The sequence below is a fragment of the Podarcis muralis genome, chromosome 5, assembly GCF_964188315.1.
Source record: "Podarcis muralis chromosome 5, rPodMur119.hap1.1, whole genome shotgun sequence".
NCBI classification, from domain to species: Eukaryota; Metazoa; Chordata; class Lepidosauria; order Squamata; family Lacertidae; genus Podarcis; species Podarcis muralis.
This window is the reverse complement of record NC_135659.1, coordinates 66051262-66076546: the sequence shown is the minus strand read 5'-3', so window position 1 is coordinate 66076546 and position 25285 is coordinate 66051262. Positions and strand designations below refer to the sequence as shown.

The 25285-nt window shown below is 44.5% G+C and overlaps 1 protein-coding gene across 2 annotated transcripts; it reads right to left on the bottom strand.

Annotated features, from left to right (window-relative positions):
• Nucleotides 1-158: 158 nt before the first annotated feature.
• On the bottom strand, nucleotides 159-24970 carry CAPZA1 (capping actin protein of muscle Z-line subunit alpha 1). Of its 2 annotated transcripts, none has more exons than XM_028734501.2 (10): nucleotides 24861-24970; nucleotides 16771-16834; nucleotides 15183-15234; nucleotides 14798-14861; nucleotides 13155-13361; nucleotides 10590-10669; nucleotides 6157-6235; nucleotides 5476-5547; nucleotides 3960-4022; nucleotides 159-1220 (listed from the first exon to the last, which is right to left on the bottom strand). In XM_028734501.2, exons 1-10 carry the CDS (start codon nucleotides 24897-24899, stop codon nucleotides 1080-1082), a joined length of 861 nt encoding a protein of 286 aa, XP_028590334.1. In that variant the 5' UTR covers nucleotides 24900-24970; the 3' UTR covers nucleotides 159-1079. The 2 variants fall into 2 exon arrangements, with proteins under 2 accessions (XP_028590334.1, XP_077785193.1); XM_077929067.1 differs by lacking the exon at nucleotides 159-1220 and adding an exon at nucleotides 2444-3166.
• Between the last annotated feature and the right edge of the window lie 315 nt (nucleotides 24971-25285).

Genomic DNA, 25285 nt, shown 5'->3' with positions numbered 1-25285 from the left:
ATTCAGGACTAAATGGACTTTGGTCCAATTTAGCAAACATTTTCATGTTAGGAACCAATTCCCAGAATCTCCAAAGTTTGTAAGGATTTAAAATCTCAACAAATAGTTAACCAAGCAGTGTTTTCTGAGCATGTCAAAAGACTGGTGACACGAAGAAATGCATTGGTGCAAATCTTTAATTGACCATTTAGACACATCCATTCATACATCTCTGGTACAAATGCAATGAACTTGCCACAAAGCATTAAAGCACAAGAAACCCCAAGTTCATTAAACATTTACAGTTTTTCATTTCTGTAATTTCTTCCTCCATCTAAACAAAACATCTCTGCAGCAATCAGACAAGTATTAAAAAAGGAAAATGGAGAACCCATCCTGTAAAAATGCAGATGTCTAAATTAACCGTACTTCCAGGAAAGAACAACGAAAAAGTAGTTCACTTGAAGAGAATGTGGCTCAAGTCTTTGGATTTAAAAAACAAAAACAACTCCTCCCAAAAAACACCTTTCCAGAGGACCTGGCCTTCTTGGGATTTCTGGGAGAAATCTTGTAAACAACCTGCAAACATGAAAAGCTAAGCCTAGAGGATATTGCTAGGTGGTGCTTGGCAGTATTTTTTTTATTTTTTTTGGGGGGGGGGAGGGACAGGTCATGACAAGTTGTATCTGGTGCAGGGCAACACCTTAAAGGTGCCAGCAGTCCCATTAAGCTGAATACAATACCTGGACTGGTGGCAAGGAAACAATATTTCCAGCACTACATTTCTAGAAGGACTTCCTCAGCAAAGAAGTTTACCAACCAATATAAGGACAGATCGTGCTGATCCCAAAGTGGCCAAATGAAGAAAGCCTACTAGGAAATGCATGATTACTTTTACAAAGGAAATTTATGTTTACATGGCAGGGAAACGGAAAACAAGACAATGCTATGTGTTGACAGTCCTCCATAAGGCTAGAAAACCTGTTAAGTCTGAAAGCCCTAGACAAGTGCCAACATACTAGAGAACCCACCTACTTGGCATAGGACCACCTTTGCTTTCTTTGCATGCTAACATTGCCTACACCACCTCTGCTCCGTCCTTAAGCATTCTGCATTTCCTTGCCGATCTTGTAGCTGAGGATTTTGTTCCAGTCAATCTTGGTGCGGGTGACAGGCAGTTGGCGACGTAAGGCTTTGAACGTGGTATCTGACATTGTCTGATAATTTTCACTGATTGCTGTCTGTAAACAAGTTAGTGAGCTAGAGGTTAGAGCGTGATGCGACATAAACAAGTTCCCTTAAGACTGGTTATCTCTTGACATGTTTTAGCTACCCCTTGGTACACTCAGCCAACATGGCCAAACAAATGGTAGAAGTACAGTCGTACCTTGGAAGTCGAACAGAATCTGTTCCGGAAGTCTGTTCCACTTCCGAAATGTTCGACTTCCAATACGCAGCTTCTGATTGATACGAAGCTCCTGCAGCCAATTGGAAGCTGTGGAAGCTCCATTGGATGTTTGGCTTTTGAAAGAACGTTTGAAAACCAGAACACTTACTTCCGGTTTTCAATCGTTCGGGAGCTGAAATGTTCAACTCCCAAGGCATTCAGAAGCCGAGGTACGACTGTACAGTTTAGCCTTTCTATGTCACCTCAATGCAAGCTTCTGAGTGAAGGCTTACCCATGAAATTAGTACACTGTACACCTAGCAGTTCGAAAGCATGACAAAGTGCAGTTCAAAAGCACGTCAAAGTGCAAGTAGATAAATAGGTACCGCTCCAGCGGGAAGGTAAACGGCGTTTCCGTGCGCTGCTCTGGTTCGCCAGAAGCGGCTTAGTCGTGCTGGCCACATGACCCGGAAGCTGTACTCCGGCTCCCTCGGCCAATAAAGCGAGATGAGCACCGCAACCCCAGAGTCGGTCACGACTGGACCTAATGGTCAGGGGTCCCTTTACCTTTACCTTACATCAAAGAAAGAAACATCAGGACTCCTTTCTTTGGGGAAAGGCCACACTGCATTAGTAGTGTATCTGCATACAGGTTTCAGGTTCAATCTCAAGCACTTCCAGGTAGGGCTGGGAAAGTATCCTGCCTGAAACCCTGCTAGTCAGTATAGACAGTGCAGAGTTAGATGAACCAATGATTTGACTCTGTACAAGGCACCTTCCTTTGTTCCTTTAAAAAGAACCCCACATGAAATGTATATTTTCAGGACCCACACTATTTCTTACGATGGTAATTTTTGTAATTGTAAATTTTAAAACTGTTTTTCATGTTGTAGTTTAAAGTGTTGCAATCCACCTGGAACCTTAGGGTGAGCGGCATGGTTAACAATGACAACCAAGAGCCAGACTAGTGGTAACAGAAGATCCATGTGCTTAAATCCAGAATCATGTAGAAAAAAAAGGATGGGAGTGATTGGATTTCAAAAGCAAGAAATAGCCTCTTCCTTCACAACGGATCTGCTGCCACACCCTACTTAACACAGTCTAAAGACTGTCAATACTATTGCCACATACTGATCTGGACAGGGCTTCAACACTCTACTGTGTACTTGGAGCCACTCTAATTCTGAATGACAAGTGTATTGTTTCCTCCAGTTCTGCTATGATACTTTCCCCTTCTCCTCCTGCATATGGAACGCTGACTGCACCAATGCAGCAACCTTTGAAAGTCATATATGAGATCACTGAAATTCCTATAGCTCACACTGCTCATGACTGCAGACCTGGGCACAAAGTCCACAGGTAGAGGTGTCGCTGCCCATTGTAACAGCTCAAAGCTGGCTCTCCAAATCTGTGTTTCTCTGCAAACCAGAGATAAGTAGCTTATAACTTTCTTGATCATTATATAAATACACTGACAACTGTATGATGTCCCTTGAAATTGTAGAGGTATCCAGTAGACATGTAAGGTAAGTGTCTGAATTTGTACCACTATATATAGAGGGTGTGGTATAGCGCAAGCACTAGGGGCCAGATTTAGAAGCCTGGCAGGCTAGAGGTTCCCTGTGCCTAACCTACAGGCTTATGTTCTGGAAATACAGACATTTGCAATTGCGCATTATGCTGAAATAACTTACCAACATAGTCATGCCCTACTGTCTACTTCATTGGGGGCAGGGAGGGAGCCAGGTCAGAAACCAGGCCCCTAGTGTACAGTACCATGATGGGGAAAGTATCCATTTCCTGGAGTTATGAGTCAAATAATTAAGGATGGGAATGGGGAAAAGAATTGTTGTTCATGAGTTTCTGTTCTCAAGTCTACTCTTTATAGTTCTATCGTTATATTCACTTTAAATCCTGCCCCAGATCTTTCTTTATTAGGCAATTTGCATAATTATATAAACCCTGTAATTATGCTTGCAGTGGAGGCTGGTCCATTAGGACAATTGAGGCACTGTCCCACCAACTAACATTTCCTCCTTAGCCACCCCCCTCCCATCTTACAACCAGTCCAGGAGGTGATAGCAGCTGTTGGCTTCTTACCCCTCAGTCTCAGTGTTGCCTTTGCAGAACTTATCAAGGAGGTGGATGGGGAGCAAAACTAAGGTCAGTTGGCTCTGCCTGTCATTGTCTCTGGCTCCACCTCCTGTTGACTTCTTTGCCTTCTGTCCTACCAGACCCCATGGGCACCAGCCACATGTATGACTGTATAGACAAGAAAAACTACATTCCTTATCAGTTATGGTGCATCCAGTAACTAAATAAATACATAAATGGGGAGATAATACACAGATTATCAGAGGGCATTGCATGAAGGGCCTTGAACGTGGGAACCTTGCTGAAGTTTGGCAGGTCCAGGCAGTGCCTGGACGACAGACTGCATGGGAATCCAATGAAAGCCGCTACTGAGTTCTATTACAGAACAAAGTTGGGATATAAATGCAATAACTGGATGCAGCTTAGAATATAAAATGTTCTTTCCGTAATCTAAAAGTGTTAATTTAAAACAAATATTGATAAAGAGCAATACTCTTACCTGGTACTCATTTTCTGCATGCTCAATGATTTTAATAAACTCCTTGGCTGTTTGGACATCATTCTATAAAGATGAACAGGCAACAATTAGCATATCAACACATGGTCAACATCTTAAAGTTCCATGGGGAACTCACATTCCCACCCAAGCTTTGGAGTGAACATGAGTACCACAGCTCCCAATCCCTCAAGATATAGTCAGTTATAAACATTATATTTTGATTTATTTTTAAACAGATTACTGACTAATGGAATTGGTTAGTGTACCTGTTAGTGTTTTGAAAACCACTACAGTGAATGTTTTAAAATTCCTTTGCTACATAGTTAAAAAAATCAGCAAGTTTTAGGCAGAGACTGCTGTCCTTTGTAGGAAAACACAACTTAAGAGATCAAACATGTGACCTGATCTCTCTCTCCACCTCCCCCAGCAATACACTGAAGATTAAAATTTTGGGAACAGGGAACGATGATATGTAATCTGGAACTAGATTCAGGTAGGTAGCTGTGTTGGTCTGACAAAGTCAAAATAAATAAATAAAAATGTCCAGTAGCACCTTAGAGACTAACTAAGTTTGTTCTGGGTATAAGCTTTCGTATGCATGTACTTCAGAAACACTGAAACAGAAGTCACCAGACCATTATATCAGATCACCCATCTCCTACGACCCTTCTGAGAAAAACCCCACCCCACCCTCCCACTATATATAATGGTCTGGTGACTTCTGTTTCAGTGTATCTGAAGAAGGGTGCATGAACATGAAAGCTTATACCCAGAACAAACTTGGTCTCTAAGGTGCTGCTGGACAATTTTTTTAATATTTTTTTTATGTATTCTGGAAATTATTGTGCAAATTGGACAAGTATGCATCAGCACTGTTCCAATAAAAACATGGTTTCTTTGCAATTCTGGGATTGTGATAAAATATATTGAGAGAAAGTATGCATGTGGTGCAGGATGTAGATAAAGCTGTTGTTCCTGACATTAAGCCTGGAGAAAGAATACTTCCTGAAGCCTGGGGTGTTTCTTACAAATGCCCTGCTGCCCACAAACACTCACCAGCAACTGCTTGGATATTTGAGTTTTGCCTGAGTGATAGAAACAGTCCCACTCCCAAGGTCACACAGTTCTCCCGATATCCATGTGTTAGGCATGAATATCTGCAGGGCCTATGCATGTAAATTTCTAAGGGAACTGAAAATGTCATCCTAAGAAAGCATACACATGTAGGCTCCCCCCTGCAGATGCCAGGGATGAGACCAGAGAAAGCAGCATAGTCCTGCAGCCCCTTAATGGCAGAGCTCCCTCAGAGAAACACCCCCTCAAGCATAGAGTGATTTTGGACATAGGAATTCATCTATAGAGCATGCCTTCCTGCATTGCTCCTTCTAAATAAGCAGTTCATAGTACTCCTTTTCTACTTTAGAATGGTACTCACTTCAGTAAAAGCCTTCCCTCTCTCCCCCCCAGGTTTGAAAGCAAAATTATATGTAGTACAAGGGAAACTTGCTGCACTCACCGACACTGCTACAGAATCCTGTATGTCTTTGTGACTCACCAGCTGCACATTACCATCTTCATAGTAATGCACCTAGATTAAAAAAAACCAAACCTATAGTTTTAAGTAGTATTTAAGCCTCTAACACTGCCTGGGGGACTATGTTGTGCTAAGTACTGTACAGGCAGAAGGGAAAGCTCCACCTCCCAACCCCAAAGCTAAACATCTCAAAAGCAGTTTAGCCTCTTCTCATAATATGCATCATTTCCCAAAAGTCTTTAAAAAAATGATCCAACTAATATCTTTCTTTTTGAACAGCCATTGTATCATGAAGAATCACTATGGCCAACTAGACAAAGACTTTGCCGCCGGTAAGCTTTTAAAAAGGCTCAGTTAGTCTCAATTTCAATTGTATTGTAGATAAAGCAAAATACAGGGCTTTGTTGCCTTAAACACCAAAGTGGGGCTGCATCATGCTCCAGCACATTTCATCTTGGCTATGCAAATCAGTGAGAGCCTTTTTATGCAGTCAGGCATGTTAACTTGTAGCTTCGAAAGTTCTACTCTGGGAAGGTACTAACCAACAATGCACTAATTTCATCATTCTAGACTAAACCGAAAGGTTTTCTTTAAGCCAAGACATGTAGAAACTGCTGAAGGAAGCCTCATTGCATTTGCTGGCATTGCTTCTGTATAACTGACCTGGATCTTGAGCACTGCAACCACCTGAGCTGTAGGTGGTGTGATGGTAAACTTCCATTCTGACCTCCAGCGCCCATTCCTACACAGAAACAGAGCACACACTTGCAGTGACCAAATAGCTCCTTAGAGCAAAAGTGAACTGGACAAGTCCTCCCTCCACCACAGGTTTATTGAAGCAGGCTAATTGTTTACTGGTCTCACTTGTTCAGGCAGATTTGCTTGGAATTTATATAGCTGACAACTCCTATGCAGATGAACACTACTTCACAGATGAACTCTATCCACATTCTGAAAGCAGAACTTCCAGTGAACTACTGTTTTTATTAATTATAACGAAATAGGCAAAATTGAGTTATTCAAAAGAGCACTAGGAGTGTGCTCTTAGTCCAAAACACAAATGATTTGCCTGTGGTAATTTATTATGACAGTAGATTAAAGCAACAGTTAAGGCCTTTGGGCTTTGAAACAAGTAAGGCTACTCTCGAGAGAGAGGGAACTTTTTTTTCGGAATCTAAAATGACATGGACGAGAATCGACCAAATCTGGGTATCTAGTGTGATGGCTACAAAGATTAAAAAAGTAGAAATCTGCCCAAAAACCTGCTCCGACCATAATGCCGTAAAGATGGAAATGAAAATGACAACAACTGGATCCTTTAGATGGAGAATGAATGACTCCCTATTTAGAGATGAACAATTCTGTATAAAGGCCCTAAAGACATTGAAAGATTACTTCGAGATAAATTTGAGAACAGATGTGGAAAAAAGAACAATTTGGGACGCAAGTAAAGCCGTGATGAGAGGCTTCCTGATACAACAGAATTCAATCAAGAGGAAAAAGCAAAATGAAAGGAAAGAAAGAATTCTAGAAAAAATGAAGGAAGGAGAAAAGAAACTGAGGTCAAAACCAAAGTCTCAAGAAATTTTGAGAGAAATAAAATATTATCAGACGCAATATATGGAACTGACAAATCAAGAGATAGAATGGAAAATTAAACAAATGAGACAAAGGACTTTTGAGTCTGCAGACAAGTGTGGGAAGCTCCTTGCATGGCAATTGAAAAAGAGACAAAAATTGAACACAGTTACTTGTTTGGAGATAGAGGGAAAGAATGTTCATAAGCCAAATGAGATAAGTAACTGTTTCCAAAGTTTTTTCAGGAAATTATACACACAAGGGCCAGTAAATGAACAAGAAATAGAAGAATTTCTTAAAAATTATGGACTACCGAAAATTCCAGAACAGGGCAAGTTGATTTTGAATGAGAAAATAACAGAACAGGAAATAGAGGAGGCCATTCAAAAGGCACAACTGGGAAAGTCTCCAGGACCAGACGGACTGACGGCTAGATATTATAAAGCTTTGAGAGAAGGTTTAGTGCAACCACTAAAAGAAGTTTGCAATGAAATATTGGAGGGGAAAAAGGCACCTGAAACGTGGAAAGAGGCTTTTATCTCACTTATACCAAAGACCGAGATTGAAAAGAACCAGGTTAAGAACTACCGCCCGATATCATTATTAAATGTGGATTACAAAATTTTTGCAGACATTTTAGCAAAAAGACTGAAGAAAGTATTGACAGGTGAGATTCATAAGGATCAATCTGGCTTTCTCCCGGGTAGACACATGTCTGACAATGTGAGGAACATAATAGACATTGTGGAACTGTTGGAAATGAACATTAACAGAAAAGCGGTTTTGATTTTTGTGGACGCGGAGAAAGCCTTTGACAATATTTGTTGGAGTTTTATGAAAAAGAATCTCCAAGGGATGGGGGTAGGCCAAGGTTTTGAAAATGGTATAGGTGCAATCTATTCTGAGCAGAAGGCAAAGCTAATTGTGAACAATGTGGTAACGGAAGAGATAGCCATAGAGAAAGGAACACGACAGGGATGTCCTATTTCCCCCCTACTTTTTATACTGGTTCTGGAGGTTTTGTTAAATATGATTAGAAAGGACCAGTTGGTTAAAGGAATTCAGGTCGGAGTGAGAGAGTATAAATTAAGGGCATTTGCAGATGACCTAGTTTTGACTTTGCAACAGCCAATCACTAGCACAAAAAGAGTTTTAGAACTGATCGAGATATTTGGTCAAGTTGCAGGATTTAAGCTGAACAAACAAAAAACTAAAGTTTTGGAAAAAAACCTATCAAATGAAGAAAAAGAGACATTCCAGAATGAAACAGGTTTGGAGATAGCAAAAAAAGTGAAGTACCTGGGGGTGAATTTGACATCGAAAAATGTGAATCTTTTTAAAGACAATTATGATAAATGTTGGACAGAAGTTAAGAAAGATTTAGACATATGGTCAAGGCTGAAACTTTCCTTGTTAGGCAGAATTGCTGTTATCAAAATGAATGTATTGCCTAGAATGTTATTTCTGTTTCAGACATTACAAATAATAGACAAGATGGACTGTTTCAAGAGGTGGCAGAAAGACATATCGAAATTTGTTTGGCAGGGCAAAAAGCCAAGAATAAAATTTAAGACATTAACAGATGCGAAAGATAGAGGGGGTTTTGCCCTGCCGGACTTAAGACTCTACTATGAATCAGCAGCGTTTTGCTGGTTGAAAGATTGGCTGCTCCTCGAGAATACAGACATTTTGGACCTTGAAGGATTTGACAACAGATTTGGTTGGCATGCATATATATGGTATGACAAGGTAAAATTGCATAAAGGTTTTAAGAACCATATGGTGAGGAAAGCTCTGTATAATGTTTGGATTAAGTATAAAGACCTGTTTGAAAGTAAAACCCCCAGGTGGTTGTCACCAATGGAAGCAAAAGAGGTGAAAAAATTGAATATGGGTTCTAATTGGCCTAAATATTGTGAAATTATAGAACAAGATGGTGAAAATGTAAAATTGCAGAGTTTTGAGAAACTGAAATTTAAGGTGAGAGATTGGTTACATTATCGACAGATAAATGAAGTATTTAAACAGGACAGAAAGAAAGGCTTCCAAGTGGAGAAGTCAAAATTAGAAACAGAACTGTTAGAACCCAATACTAAAAATTTGTCAAGAATGTACAACTTGCTGTTGAAATGGAATACTCAAGATGAAATGGTGAAATCTAATATGACTAAATGGGCACAGGACATTGGGCATGACATTGAACTTGCAGACTGGGAGCAGTTATGGACCACTGGTGTTAAATTTACGGCATGCAATGCCTTAAAAGAAAACATTATTAAAATGATCTACAGGTGGTACATGACTCCTGCTAAGTTAGCAAAGATCTATCATTTGCCCAATAACAAGTGTTGGAAGTGTAGTGAAACGGAGGGAACCTTCTATCACCTTTGGTGGACCTGCCCGAAGATTAAGGCTTTCTGGGAAATGATCTATAATGAAATAAAAAAAGTTCTGAAGAGAACGTTTGTTAAAAAACCAGAGGCCTTTCTCTTGGGTATGGTGGGCCAAATGGTGCCAAAGAAGGATAGGACATTTTTTATGTACGCCACTACAGCAGCAAGAATTCTTCTAGCAAAGTATTGGAAGACGCAAGATTTACCCACGTTGGAAGAATGGCAGACGAAGGTGATCGACTATATGGGACTGGCAGAGATGACTGGCAGAATTCGAGACCGGGGGAAAGAGGCGGTGGATGAAGACTGGAACAAATTCAAAGTTTATCTTAAAAACTGTTGTAATTTGGAAAATTAGGGGCTCAGAGTTATAAGAGATAAAGAACTACAGTCGTATTAATAATTAACTGAAGTTAAATACATGAAATATATTTAAGTTAAGATCAGAGGGTTGCTAAAAAATCTTGAAACAAGAATGCAGGAAAGGGGTGGTATGGGGAAGTCATGTTTTTGTTTGTTTATGTCTATGTTTTTGTTTTGTTTACTCTTTATTTATGGAAAACTAATAAAAATTTATTATAAAAAAAAAATGAAACAAGTAAGGCTACTGCCTCTCTTCTGATTCAGCTAAATTAGATATTAAATGCCTCCTTGTATTTCACATGCAGGTTGGTTTAAAAAAAAAAAAATCTGAGTCCATAGATGGGACCTGATTATCAGGATCACAGCCGACAAAGAAAGCTTTTCATCATGTGCTTTGGTTTTGAGGAAAATCCTTCCTTTTAAGGTGAGACTTGCTCTGGGTTCGAAATCCCCCTATTAATGCCAATGGGTGATTTCACACAAATGCAAATGGCATCTTCAAAGGATGGGAGGGTTAAATCCCCCCTCTACACCTGATACCATTAAGATTATCAGCCCCCACCTGATGTTATTTGCATTTCTAATGTCCACATAGTTTGGTCCAAAGAAGAGCAGGTCTGCCCCTGAGGAATTTAAACTTCCAGAGAAGGTGGTCCATTAAGTCACAGCAGATAGTTCCCTTTTTCAAGCCATGAAGGATAAGATGGACCAGTGTGGATTAATTTGTGCTGAATAAACATTATGTATCAGAGACATGCTTACCAGAAGTTTTTGGGCTGAAACTGGTGACTCTCAATGCAAGCAATGACTGTTGGCTGCCCATCTATTGTCTTACTGTAAACCTATTTCCAGAAGAGAAACTTACATAAGAGAACACAAAAACTTCACACTCACCTGGCTTTAGATATTATAGCAGCAGAGTGGGATACACTTTTCTGTAGGTTTATTCCAGACATGGCCCACCACCACGAGCAGCAGACAAATTGCCACCCAACTGTCATCCCAATTTCATGTCAGATTACAATTGTGCAGTAAGAGTTATGCAAATGTTCCTGTCCATGTGCTGGCAGACTTGTACAGTGGTGCCTCGCAAGACGAAATTAATTCGTTCCGCAAGTCTCTTCGTCTTGCGGTTTTTTCGTCTTGCGATGCACGGTTTCCCATAGGAATGCATTGAAAATCAATTAATGCGTTCCTAGGGAAACCGCTTTCAGACCAGGTCCGGGGACAGACTGTCCCCGGACCTCTTCTGAAGGCTGGGGGGGGGGGGGGGGACAAGGGCTTTTCTTCCCACCCCCAGCATTTTAAAAAACCCTGGGACAGCGGAGGACTTCTCCGCTGTCCGGGCGATCTTAAAATGCTGGCGGGCGGCATTTTAAAATCGCCCCGGGACAGCGGAGTACTTCTCCGCTGTCCGGGGCGATTTAAAAGCCCCTGGGAAGGCAGGCAGGGGGGACAAAGACTTTCGCCCCCCGCCCGCCTTCAGAAGGTGTTCCCGCCCCCCCCCCGGCTTCGCAGCAGCGCTACGAAGCCCGGCGGCTGGGGCAGGTGTTCCCGCCCCCCACCCGGCTTCGCAGCAGCGCTACGAAGCCCGGCGGCTGGGGCAGGTGTTCCCGCCCCCCACCCGGCTTCGCAGCAGCGCTACGAAGCCCGGCGGCTGGGGCAGGTGTTCCCGCCCCCCCCACCCCGCTTCGGAGCAGCGTTCCGAAGCGGGGTGGCTGGGGCAGGTGTTCCCGCCCCCCGCCCGGCTTCGCAGCAGCGCTACGAAGCCCGGTGGCTGGGGCAAGTGTTCCCGCCCCCCCCCCGCTTCGGAGCAGCGTTCCGAAGCGGGGTGGCTGGGGCAGGTGTTCCCGCCCCCCCCCCCGCTTCGGAGCAGCGTTCCGAAGCGGGGTGGCTGGGGCAGGTGTTCCCGCCCCCCGCCCGGCTTCGCAGCAGCGCTACGAAGCCCGGTGGCTGGGGCAGGTGTTCTCGCCCCCCCACCCCGCTTCGGAGCAGCGTTCCGAAGCGGGGTGGCTGGGGCAGGTGTTCCCGCCCCCCGCCCGGCTTCGCAGCAGCGCTACGAAGCCCGTGGCTGGGGCAAGTGTTCCCGCCCCCCCCACCCCGCTTCGGAGCAGCGTTCCGAAGCGGGGTGGCTGGGGCAGGTGTTCCCGCCCCCCGCCCGGCTTCGCAGCAGCGCTACGAAGCCCGGCGGCTGGGGCAGGTGTTCCCGCCCCCCCACCCCGCTTCGGAGCAGCGTCCCGAAGCGGGGTGGCTGGGGCAGGTGTTCCCGCCCCCCGCCCGGCTTCGCAGCAGTGCTACGAAGCCCGGCGGCTGGGGCAGGTGTTCCCGCCCCCCCCCACCCCGCTTCGGAGCAGCGTTCCGAAGCGGGGTGGCTGGGGCAGGTGTTCCCGCCCCCCGCCCGGCTTCGCAGCAGCGCTACGAAGCCCGGCGGCTGGGGCAGGTGTTCCCGCCCCCCCCACCCCGCTTCGGAGCACCGGGAGAAGCGATCTCCCCGCAGCCCCTTGCTTCAAAAGAGGTCCGGGGGCAGACCTCTTTTGAAGCAAGGGGCGGTGGGGAGAAGTGATCTCCCCGCCGCCCCTTGCTTCAAAAGAGAAGACCCGCTGTCCCCGGGGCAAGCTTCGTTTTGCGAAGCAAGCCCATAGGGAAATTCGTCTTGCGAGGCAACTCGAAAACGAAAAAACCTTTCGTTTTGCGAGTTTTTCGTCTCGCGAGGCGTTCGTCTTGCGGGGTACCACTGTAAATAGTGCATCAATACCATGTAATAAACCCATGGAAAAACAGCTCCCATGCAACAGCTGTAACATCCAAAGGGAACCCAATTTCTTGGTAAAACCAGTTCTAAAGAGCACCAGGCTGAAACACAACAGCCTGCTTTCCTGACTAATGATGTGTTACTTGGGTGCCAATTTGTTATCCTATACTCCCTTTTTGCCTGCATACCCAAATGGATTTCTCTACCATTTTGTTTAAATGTCAGACATACACTGTCATTTAAGCACAACACCATTTTACACTTGTCCTTCTGTCAAGGGGGAAAGGGAGGGAATATTTTGGTTCCATTTTGTAGCCAGAATAGGGAAGATGCTGGAGTTGGTTGAAGCCTATAAAATACATTTCAAGGTTATTTAATTCAGCTTTCATATTTCTAGGCCATGTGTAAGTAGCACACACACTTTTTTAACCTCCCATTGCAACACAGAAAAAAACAAAGTGCTAATAATGTTAGCTAACGACATCTATGTCACTGGTAGAGTCAACTTTTTCTGTTCTTTACATTTGTCAGCATAAGAACAATGAGTCACCAGAGAAGAACATTGGTTACTTAACAGTACAGAAGCCATGTGGATAGTGATCTTTCACATAGGCCCTTAGTGCACCATCACAGGCATCCCTCCAGGTCTTCAGCGCTGCATCTGTGTCCTCTGGCTGGGGATCACTTGCTTCTTTCCTTAAATGATCAAATTTAAAGGAAAGCTTGTTCCTTGGGTCTAGAAATCGACTATTACCAAGATCACCATGTTCCGTAATTAAAACCTTAAAAAGAAAAAAAGAAAAACTATTATAGTTAGAACACTGGCAAGCCATTGTGAGTGCACCTTCTTACAGGCTTCCTTGGCTCTTGTTTCAGGTACAGTGGTATCTCGGTTTACGAACTTAATCCATTCCGGAAGTCCATTCTTAAACCAAAATCGTTCTTAAACCGAGGCACACTTTCCCTAATGAGGCCTCCCGCCACTGGTGCCCTTCCACCGTTTGGATTCCATTCTTAGACCCAAGGTAAAGTTTGCAAACTGGGACACTATTTCTGGTTTTGCAGAGTTCGTAAACAGGGCTGTTCTTAAACCGAGGTACCACTGTACATAAAAAAAAAAAAGAAGATAGATCCTTCTCTGTTTGCAAGAGGGACCCTTGAGAAGCATTAAGTAACCCAATTCTGAAAGGGCCAAGTTAAGGAAAGGCAGAAGCACAAAACTGGATCATATCAGTGGCCGATGTGTAACCCTGCACCACCACTAGCTTCCTGGGAAGGTGGAAAACCCCTATGAGGCAAGCATCTTCCTCAAGGAAGAGACTACTCAACAGCTTTGCTGAACAGGAAGCCTTATATCTCTTTTCAAACTCAACATTAATTAGTATTTTCTCCATAAAACTTAGTAGGACCTCCCCTCCCATCATTGTCACCCCACCTCAATGCCCTTGATGAAGCATTTTCTCCCTTTGCTCCAGCTGCCCTCTTCTTGCTTCACTACCTTGCTGGTATCATCTCTCAAGTCCACCTTCGAACCTGAAGTGGTTTCGAGGCTGTGCTGGATACCTACAGTTTGTTCAAGATGATACTGCCTTAAAGGCATTAAAGCCAGCCATGCTTAGTTGCTGCTTGACGATTCAATCCTCTGGGGGAGTAAAGAGATGGCAAGAGGTATGGTGGGGGGAGGGAACATATGGTTGAAGCACGTTTAAGGAAAGCTTGTGCACATGAAGGATCACCTGCCTGCTTTCCCCAACATGTAGCCAGAAGTCACACTCCCCTTAGCTGGGGTGCAGTCTTGCCTTCACCCTATTCCACACATCCTGAGGCTATAGAGCTTCCTGTTCCTGCAGGGGGAGTTGGAGGAGGTTTTGGGCAGCAAACAGTGAAGCCAGCCATAATCTTTCCAGCTTCTCACCAGATTCAATACTTTAAAGCAGTACTGTGCCACATATTAAAAACTACACTTTTTTTATAGTGCATTAAAATAAAGGCATGCTCATAATTCTCTCTTTCACCACACACGTGATGTCCAGTGCCAATATATGCAACCTGAATGACATCCCAAGATCTCCAACCTTTAATCATTCCCACAAGAACAAGCATTTTGGAAGCATAAAGGGGGGTGGGGGAGACCAGGCACAGAAGAGGTCTTAATATCTAGTTACCCATGAAGTTCAATATCCAAACACCATGGAGAATCGAAAAGAGAATAATTTACCTGATCATCATATCCTTCTATCTTCACAGGAGTGAACTGATCCATGTTGTACTGGGCAAATGCACTGTAAGAGACAGAAAACAAATAAGAAAATATTAGATCCTGACTGCAAAAAGACACACACATTGCCCTACTGTGTTCAAACACATTTGCAAATTATGGCCCTCTATTAATATTCCACCACTGCAAAAAGCATACAATTTCTATAGTTGGCAGGTTTATAGTGAACAAACTCACTTCAGTATTGGAAACAATTATATACAACAATCCCTCCATCCCTTCTATTTCAAGCTTTACTGAAGTGGTTTATGAACAAATTGCATACCTTGAGCCAACATGGATCTTGAGCCAACATGGATCTTAACATAAAATAAGGAGTACTTACTGGGCTGCCCCTTCCCTAAGAAGATTGTCATTGTTAAGCAGCAACCGGACATCTAAAAAAGAAGAAGAAAACATTCATACAGATGAGCAACAATTGCACTGCTTCAATATAATGTTTACTAGCACACAGATAAATGTTTGAACAACAAATTGTTTGGATTGGATACAAAAAAAATTGTTGACAAAAATCGTTCTCATTTTTTAGGAATGTGAGAGCTTCTAACAGAAAAATGAAGAAAGTGTGTTGCATTTAGAATATCCCCTGATATAGTGAGTGCTTCTGAAAGGTATTTCCTTTTGAGGCAGTATTTTTCTTAGTATAGTATATGTCAAAGGATTAGGTTTCAAAGAGTTAAAGAACTATTCAGACTGGAGTGGAGGGAAATCAATTATACACCCATTTTTAGATGGAACCTAAGCAAACAGCTGACTGGCTGGGTGGGAATCAGAACCCCACCCCCTTTATTTCTTAAACAAAAACCAGGCTGGAATTCTCTACTACAATGATAAAGGTAAAGGTAAATGTACCCCTGCCCATACGGGCCAGTCTTGCCAGACTCTAGGGTTGTGCGCTCATCTCACTCTATAGGCCGGGAGCCAGCGCTGTCCGCAGACACTTCCGGGTCACGTGGCCAGCGTGACAAGCTGCATCTGGCGAGCCAGCGCAGCACACAGAACACCGTTTACCTTCCCGCTGGTAAGCGGTCCTTATTTATCTACTTGCACCCGGAGGTGCTTTCGAACTGCTAGGTTGGCAGGCGCTGGGACCGAACGACGGGAGCGCACCCCGCCGCGGGGATTCGAACCGCCGACCATGCGATCGGCAAGTCCTAGGCGCTGAGGTTTTACCCACAGCGCCACCCGCGTCCCTCTACTACAATGATACTGGATACCAAAAAGGAGCACACTGGAAGACAGATAAGTTTTGTGTGCGAAATTTTGCATTTCTATGAATGGCTCCAGAGAAGACCCATAATCTTGAAAGTTACTAAGGAGGCAGTTGACAAAAATACAAGTGCTACTTGGACAGTTCAAGTGCTGCTCCTGAACACCTTTTCTTTATGAACTACCGGAGGTAACTTTATGCTGTGAACTGCCCTGAGATCTATGGATGAAGTGCGGTATAAAAATTTAGTAAAGAATAAGTAACAACTGAAGTTCCCACTTTACATGTATATTGGCACCACAAAAGCATTCATGTTCACTCAGCAGGAAGCAGCATATGTAGTTTTATCTTCCTTCCCAGCTACTTGAATCAGGCAGCAGCATAGCAGCTATTTGTTTGCATAGCCCCAATTGCCCTGTCACACAAAAAATAAGATGTTGGGGAAAGGCCTACGTATATAAAATGCAAGACCACCAAAAGCCAAGACACTCACAAGCAATCCACAATTTTTGGTACAGAAGACATTTTAAAGGCGAGTTTATTTATTAAAAACACCAAATTCCCTATTTCTGAATGACAGTAACCCCAACAGCAAGAACTTTGGTCTTAAATAGTTCAGTATCGCCTCATAGGCATTCAGTGATTATTTTGTTAACTGATAAAATGGAGAACTTATATGAATCATTTCGGTTTTTTAACTTACCATTAAACACTTCATTGAATTCCCCAGGAGGTGCATGAGTGATGAATTTTGCAGCTATACGCACCTGCAAATGAATCAGATGGGCTTCAGTCTGTGCTCTTAAACAGATATTTAGCAGTGGCTGCAGTTGAAGCCACACAACATGCATGGTTGCAACAGGTGCAGCCACAGCAGTGTCATATTGCAATCCAGTTAACAGTGCAAACTGATGCCCTTGAAAGTCCCTGGTTATCCTATTTGAGAAACCCCGAACTAATTAGTTATGTTCCTCTTTTGGGGGTGGGCAACAGCAAACTGCAACATGCATAAAATGGGCCACTGAAAGACTGTTAAATCACAGGGGACAATCAAAGTTAGAGCTTCTGTACCTTTCCCAGTCATGTATACAAGGTTCAGATTTTCCATTTTATGCAGGATTATGATGTTGAAACTTCCTCATCAATACAACTGCTACAGGTATAGATACCCTAAAGAAGAGAGATTGTCCCTTCTGGTATTAAAACAAATTTCTTATGATCTACTTTCTGTTGTCATGTCCTCTCTTCCATATAAACGTACACAATGTAAAAATTTAACATCCCCAAAATTTGTGATCGAGATCCTAAGGTCCACGTTATATATCAACAGGCCTAGTTTTCACATCAAATGAACATCCAAGTACAGTGGTGCCCCGCAAGACGAACGCCTCGCAAGACGGAAAACCCGCTAGACGAAAGGGTTTTCCGTTTTGGAGGCGCTTCGCAAAACGAATTTCCCTATGGGCTTCCTTCGCAAGACGAAAGCCCATAGGGAAATCTCTGGGACAGCGGGGAAGCGCAGCGCGTCTTCCCCACTGTCCTCGGACCTCCTCCCGCCGCCAGGCTTCGGAAGGCTGCTCCGAAGCCTGGCGTGGGGCGGAGAGGTTTTTTAAAAACCCCGGGACAGCGGGGGACTTCTCCGCTGTCCGGGGCGATTTTAAAATGCTGCCGGGTGGCAGCGCTGCCGCCCAGCAGCATTTAAAAAAACCCGGGACAGCGGGTTTAAAATAGCCCCGGGCGGCGCGTTTCTCCGCTGTGCCGGAGGGCTTTTGAAGGCAGGCGGGGGGAGCAAAGACTTTCGCCCCCCTCCCGCCTTCAGAAGAGGTCCTGGAGGTCTTCTGAAGGCAGGCGGGGGGCGAAAGTCTTTGTTCCCCCCTGCCTGCCTTCCTGTTCTCCGCTGTCCCGGAGGGCTTTTGAAGGCAGGCGGGGGGGGGGAGCAAAGACTTTCGCCCCCCGCCTGCCTTCAGAAGAGGTCCTGGACCTCTTCTGAAGGCGGGCGGGGGGCGAAAGTCTTTGCTCCCCCCTGCCTGCCTTCCCGGGAGAGCGGAGAAACGTGCAGCCTCTCCTTGCGGAGGGGTTGCGCGCAGCTATGGAAGAAGGCAAGGCAGCGAGCGGGATGGATCCCGCTCGCTGTTTTGCCTTCCCCTTTAGCCCCGCGCAGCCTCTCCTTGCGGAGGGGTTGCGCGCAGCTATGGAAGAAGGCAAGGCAGCGAGCGGGATGGATCCCGTTCGCTGTTTTGCCTTCCCCTTTAGCCCCGCGCAGCCTCTCCTTGCCGGGAGACACTGCGCAGGGCTTTCCTGGCTTTTCTGGGAGGTGGGGGAATTCCCCCACCTCCCGCAAAACTGGCAGAAGCCGCGCGCACTTTAAAAGGGCTGCACGGCTTCTCCTGGCTTTCCTGTCCCCGACGGCTTTTGAAGGCAGGCGGGGGGAGCAAAGACTTTCGCCCCCCGCCCGCCTTCAGAAGAGGTCCTGGACCTCTTCTGAAGGCTGGCGGGGGGCAAAAGTCTTTGTCCCCCCTGCCTGCCTTCCCAGGGGCTTTTAAATCGCCCCGGACAGCGGAGAAGTCCTCCGCTGTCCCGGGGCGATTTTAAAATGCCGCCTGCCAGCATTTTAAGATCGCCCCGGACAGCGGAGAAGCCCTCCGCTGTCCCGGGGTTTTTTAAAATGCTGGGGGGTGGGTGGGAAGAAAAGCCCTTGTCCCCCCCCCCCCAGCCTTCAGAAGAGGTCGGGGGACAGACTGTCCCCGGACCTGGTCTGAAGTCGGTTTCCATAGGAACGCATTAATTGATTTTCAATGCATTCCTATGGGAAACCGTGCATCGCAAGACGAAAAACTCGCAAGAAGAAAAAACTTGCGGAACGAATTAATTTCGTCTTGCGAGGCACCACTGTAAATCAAGTCAAATGGCACTCAAAGTGAAAAAAATATTTTCAAGTAATAGTTATTTTACTATTGATCATAAGATGACAGACTTTGGCAGAAGTAATAATAATACTCTCCTGTTGACTTCAGGAATATCTGCAGTTCTGTCAGACTGCCTCAAAGGTTTTTTTTGTTTGTTTTTTTTAATGGGATTCAGACATCTATGTGCTTACTACATATCTCCCACAGTCACCAGTTGCCTGTGATGCAATTCATTTGCTGAGGATGCCTGGTTAGGAAAGCAAATGCTCCAGGTCAGCATTAAATCAGAACAGTTATGAGGTGACTGAGGGACTTCAAATTCCTCTTAAAGTACAAAGGATAGCAATCTAAAGAGATATTAGGGATATCTAGACTAGAAATGAGTACAAGGGATTGAGATTGATATAGGATGAGTTTCATGTTTTCTAGGCTATAAAAAGATAGTTGAAAGTAATACATATACATAAAGCAACAAAACTTTCTCTGAGGGAAGCAAACATGGGATTACAGCCATAGATATTAAAGCCCACTTCATATACAGGCGGTGACCATTTTAGGCAGGTCCAACTGATATGCGATTGCTGATGAGCGGGTCCTTTTGGACCCAGAAGAGGGTGGAACGGGGTGTGGCGTGCTTATACATGCTCCACCGACGTGCATGGAGGCTGGGAACAGAACCCCTGCATGAAATGATTACTGTAGGCTTCCTCAAATACGCCCCCCCCCCCAGATGTTTTTGGCCTACAATTCCCATGATCCCTAGCTAACAGGACCGGTGGTCAGGGATGATGGGAATTTTAGTCTCAAAACATCTGGAGGGCCAAGTTTGAGGAAGCCTGGGTTACTGCCTGTATTCAATTGTCCTACACAGGTGAACAAGCTGATCTATGCGAGTTTCCCAAGTGGCATTTGCTCAGCAAAAAGACACTCCCACCATCAGACAAAGCTACTATCTATATGCTTTTTCCAAATTTTAACACATGTCAGAGGGGGAAAAAACACATGACGTGGATCCAAGGCAGATTTCATTGTAAACATTAGCATGCCTAGTTAGATGATAAAAACAAGCTTTGTTGTTGTTGGCATCTGTCTGTCTCGAGAGAGAATGGTGTGTGCTTCTGGGGGTGAAGTCAAACCACTGTGTTACCAGCAGTGAAGTGACCTCCTGAGGGTGCAAGCCAGGGCAATGTATATGGAGGTCCTGGGCTGCCCAGATGACAAGACACACACCCCTCACTGATGTGGTCCAAAGGAAAGGAAAGCAATACATTTGGCACCAGCTTAGCTTAATTTAGGGACTCCATTCTGGATTTAGCATTTTCTTCTCCCAAAGATACCCCTCAAGGCAGCAGAGGTTTAGGATCAGAATACAGTGGAACCTCAGTTTTCGAGCATCTCGGAAGCCGAACGATTCGGAACCCGAATGCTGAAAACCCAGAAGTGAATGCTTCCATTTTTGAACGAGCCTCGGAATTCAAACGGCTTCTGAGGCCTGTTTCTCCATTTTCTCAATGGAATTTGCTGACCACCCATTGCGTCTCAGTTGTTGAACATTTCGGAAGTCGAATGGTCTTCCGGAACGGATTACGTCTGACAACTGATGTACCACTGTATTTCTTCCCAGGTAGACGAGCCCCATCTGCCCCTCATTTCCCTCTACAACATTTTGCAGAAACTACCTTCTTGACCACTGGACCCACCATCTGCTCATTTCACCAGAACCTGTCTTTGCATGTAGGGGAAGTCCATGTAGGGTTTGAGACTCATCAGCCACCCTCACCTGGTTTAGCCGGCCAGTTGAAGCTGTTTCCTGGAGTGTGGCGCTGTCTCATGCTGACAGCTTCTAGGTGAGAGCTGAGTGCAGGGCTGGGACCAAAGGTGGAAAAACTACCCCAGAAGGAGCACAACGTGTTCCCCCACTAGAGGTACTTCCCCTCTCCCAACCCCCCATGTAAGCATCATTGGTCCTGAAACAGATGCACAATTGTACTGTCATGATTCTAAGAGCAATACACAAGTTGGCCTAATACATACTTCAGCACCATATTATCCAAAAGAAACCTGCTCCTATCCTCCTCCCCCCCCCCAAACTGCACCCACATAGATGTAGCCCTGAGAGGCACATAGCTGGGAACAAAGCCTCCTCTGCCTTTTGGTGTATGTAACAGAACTGGAACACAGTGTCTATCATATAACACCAAGGAAGAAAAGGGACTGCTATATTTTGATTCTGAAACATGAATCTGTATAAAGGAAGAACAAGGAATGGAGTATATCCTCCCACCACTACCAAGCTGCCACTTCTGTCAATTGGGGGGGGGGGGCATTAATAATTCCCTGGTGAAAATTACTGAAAAGCAACGTCTAGAAATAATTTCCCCCAAGACTTTCCCGAGCATTGCCCTAGATGGCTGAAAGTCTCCTTCAAACTATAGCATGTGCTTTTATTAGAAAGTGCATCTGTAAGCAGTAAGCATGACGCTCTGGTTGCATTAAAGCACTCCTACAAATACTGTGCTCAAAGAACATATTACTTTGTCTAACAAGCACCAGGATTCATTTCAATGGAGAGTATCGGATCCATTTCCCCTCATTTGACCATCTTCACCTACAATTATCTCTCAGGGGTACCCAAAAAATAACAAGCAGACAAAGTGAGAAACTGAAAGCAGGGTGGGAGGAGGAGGAATACAACCCTTTTGCAGTCTTTTATAATCCAACTAATAGCAACTTATTAAAACACAAATCTATTGTGGACACAGTCCTATCAAATTCATCACGGGTACTAAAACTTTTTTGATTGTTTTCAGATTTCAGATCCAAACTCAACTAATCAAAAAGTGTGTGTTCATCAGTGTGCTGAAATCTATTTTCATTTCCATTCTCTCTGACAAGATACCTATATCAAGCAATGAATGTGTCCAACCAGCAAGGGAAAAACAAACATATACATTAAATCACACAGCCTTATATTATTTCTTTAGAAAAATAAAGGCATAGCAGCTATGGCTAAGCTAAAAAATAATGCATTTGCCTTTGTTAAACTGAGCAAAGTTCTAGTTATTTGGTGTGGTAAGCACTATTTTCAAGCGTATCAACAACCTGCAATTTTGACTTCTGTTTTCTTAGCGTACTAATGCAGACAGGTCCCCATCTGCTTCAATTTCACATGAAAACAAAGCTGGAAGAAATTGATTTCCCTTCTCTGGAGCAGAAAATGCACCAAAATACAGGTTACTGTATTTGGGTTGTCATGGGTACATGCAGACTCTACATATTCAGACAGACTGCAATCGAATATTGTGACTACAGTAATTCTAGCCTTTGCTGAATTAGCAATTCATTGCCATGTCCTACAGCAATCTTACTAAATTTAAAGCTGAAATTCCCAATACATAACCTGCAGGTTTTAAACTATGCAATGTATCCAAATCAACACTTCCTTGTAATTTCTTACTATACAGATTCTAGGTTTCATGGTGCCCTCAGCCCAATTTTTTTTGCATCTCTTTACTATGCGAATAAGAGACGTGGGTGGCGCTGTGGTCTAAACCACAGAGCCTAGGGCTTGCCAATCAGAAGGTCGGCGGAATCACTGCGACAGGGTGAGCTCCCATTGCTCAGTCCCTGATCTGGCTAACCTAGCAGTTCAAAAGCATGTCAAAGTGCAAGTAGATAAATAGGTACCGCTCTGGCGGGAAGGTAAACAGCGTTTCTGTGTGCTGCTGTGGTTTGCGAAAAGTGGCTTAGTCATGTTGGCCACATGACCCGGAAGCTGTACGCCGGCTCCCTTGGCCAGTAAAGCGAGATTAGTGCCGCAACCCCAGAGTCGTCCACAACTGGACCTATAAGGGTCCCTTTACCTTACTATCCGAATACCGTAATTTTGCATAAAGAACTCTTTGCTGTGCACTTTGTGAACCGTTTTCACTCAGATTTAAATTAAGTACTATAAACTGAAAGGAATAGCATTTGGACAGTGGAGAAATTAGCAGAACTCTATAAGTCATTAAATGCCAAGACTGGGCCTACAGTATAAAAACAAGGTCTCATTTGCATTGGTAGCCAAAGTAAGCTAAAGTAAGCAAAAATGCAACTTCTGCAGATTAGCAGCAATCACTGAATGGAGTGGATGTCTGTTTCCCTATCTTTCTGACTAGCTTTAAGATGCTTGCCCATGACCAGAGAAGAGCTACAAAAATGATGTGCATACTTACATGATTTGCTTATGTGCAACTGGAAATAAGGGGCAAGAAACTGCCTAGTTACCATATTCGATCTCATACAAGTAATCACACACCTTGTTTCTCATATCCTGCTGTCAAGATGTCATAATCATGGATATTCCACCCCCCTCAAATTGAACACTATAGGATAAAGCTCCAGGAGCAAAAGAGTCCATCAAATCTATCTGTAAAGCGATCAGCATTTTGCATTTCCACCTCCTTACAAGTGGCTTAGTTAGAAGAAAACTGATTAGAAACAGAAAGGTAGGTATATGCCCTGTATTAGCTGCAGTAATATGTATGCGCTCTCACACCCATACACCCATGCCATTCTTTCCCTGGCATGGTTCTCTCAGCTATGTTGCAGATCAAACAAGCATTTGCTTCCAAGTCACTAGCTAAACACTTGGGTGGAAAGCAAATAAGATTACCTTTATTAGAACACTAGAAGGTTTGATGATTGTATTTCCTCAGAAAGTGTCTAGGAGCCACAGGTAAGGCGAAAAAACTAACGTAACTACACTGAACTGTATGACACTGTTCCTGTCACTCAACTGCTTCCACCTCCTGCCTCAAGCACAGGCCAATTATTTCCTTACATTTTTATAATTCATGTATAAGCACACCTACTAGTATTTGATCAAACAAATTCCATAGCCTGGATGTAGCACTCCTTTGTATTCCTTCCCATGCGAGAGGTGCTCTGATAGCATAGCAGAAATGCAAAAGAAAAAATTCCCTGGGTCAAAAGCATATTCCATTAAAGATCAAGAGACATGTTTGTAGACTGGACAGGCAATAGGATAGCTGAAAGTGATTGAGAAATATAGCTTCCTATATGGCACACACATTTCTTCTGCCCCAATGCCGACCCTGGCGAATTGTTTTGAAACGTGTAAAACCTGTTTCTCCAGGATCAACAATGAAATTTATACATAGGAGATAACAATCCTTTCAAACTGCTCCTCAGCTCTCCACAAAAATCGCTCATCTGTGCCCCTGAGAGAACAAAATGAGTACTGTGGGTTCAATACTACATTTCTTAGCAAGGAATGTTATTTTGTTAGGCTAACAATGTTGGGATTTCTCCTACACTGGGGAATTCCTTCAAGGGGCACTGCAACAGCAGAAGCGCAAAATAACGTTCATAAGGGTTGTCACTTCACAGGAACAGCACAATCCCTGCCACAGGTTGTCGTGACGATAAAACAGTCAAGATTAAGATGTAGTAAATAAATACCGGACCGGTAAAACAAATAACCGGTAACTAAATATCAGGCGATCAGAGTGGCATCGTAGATGAGCGTATGCATTTTCCCATAAAGCAAAGGAAGATGTCAATAAAAGGGGAAATCGGGGACAGCCTGTCATACAATTTAGTCCCCCACAAGTCGAAAGAGGCACTGGAGAATGTTCTTGCAGCTGAACTTATTAAAAGAGACACGGCGGGTGGGAGGAAAAAGCAGAGAAAACGAGTCTCTCGAAATCGAGGAAGTAAAAGGAACCTTCAGCTCACGAGGCTTCACACTTTCAGGAGCCTTAGAAACACCAGCAAGAAGAACCGAGGAGGAGGATACTGCTTCGCTATGTGCACAAAATAATCGTTTTGTGCCCGAAGAACACAGAAACAGCCCTCTGCTCTTCCCCGGACAACTTATTACCTTCTCTTCATCCGACACCCGATCCTCAAAGTCCGCCATTTTGGGTTCTCTAAACCCAGCCCCACCTGTCAGCCCCGCGCAAAGCGCGCTGGGAATGGGGGCGCGGCTGGAGGCGAGGCACCTCCCAGCCCACATGTCAATGGTGAGCGATGCGCTTCTTTGCTTTTCAGGGGATCTTATTGAAGCGGACAGGCGCCATCTTAGGTACGGGCAAGCCTGCCCTTTTAAGGCATAGGCGGCCGCTACTCGCTGTGCACAGCTGGGTGACGTTTACGCTCGCCATGATGGATAAGGGCAGAGCTACTCTAACGTGGAAGGAGTCGTCCGGCCACGCCCATTTAATGCCCCAAGGCGCAACCCTGCCCAGCGCTCAGATTATATCGGAGGCGGACACAGCGCACCGCAATACTTTCAGCAGCCCAGTT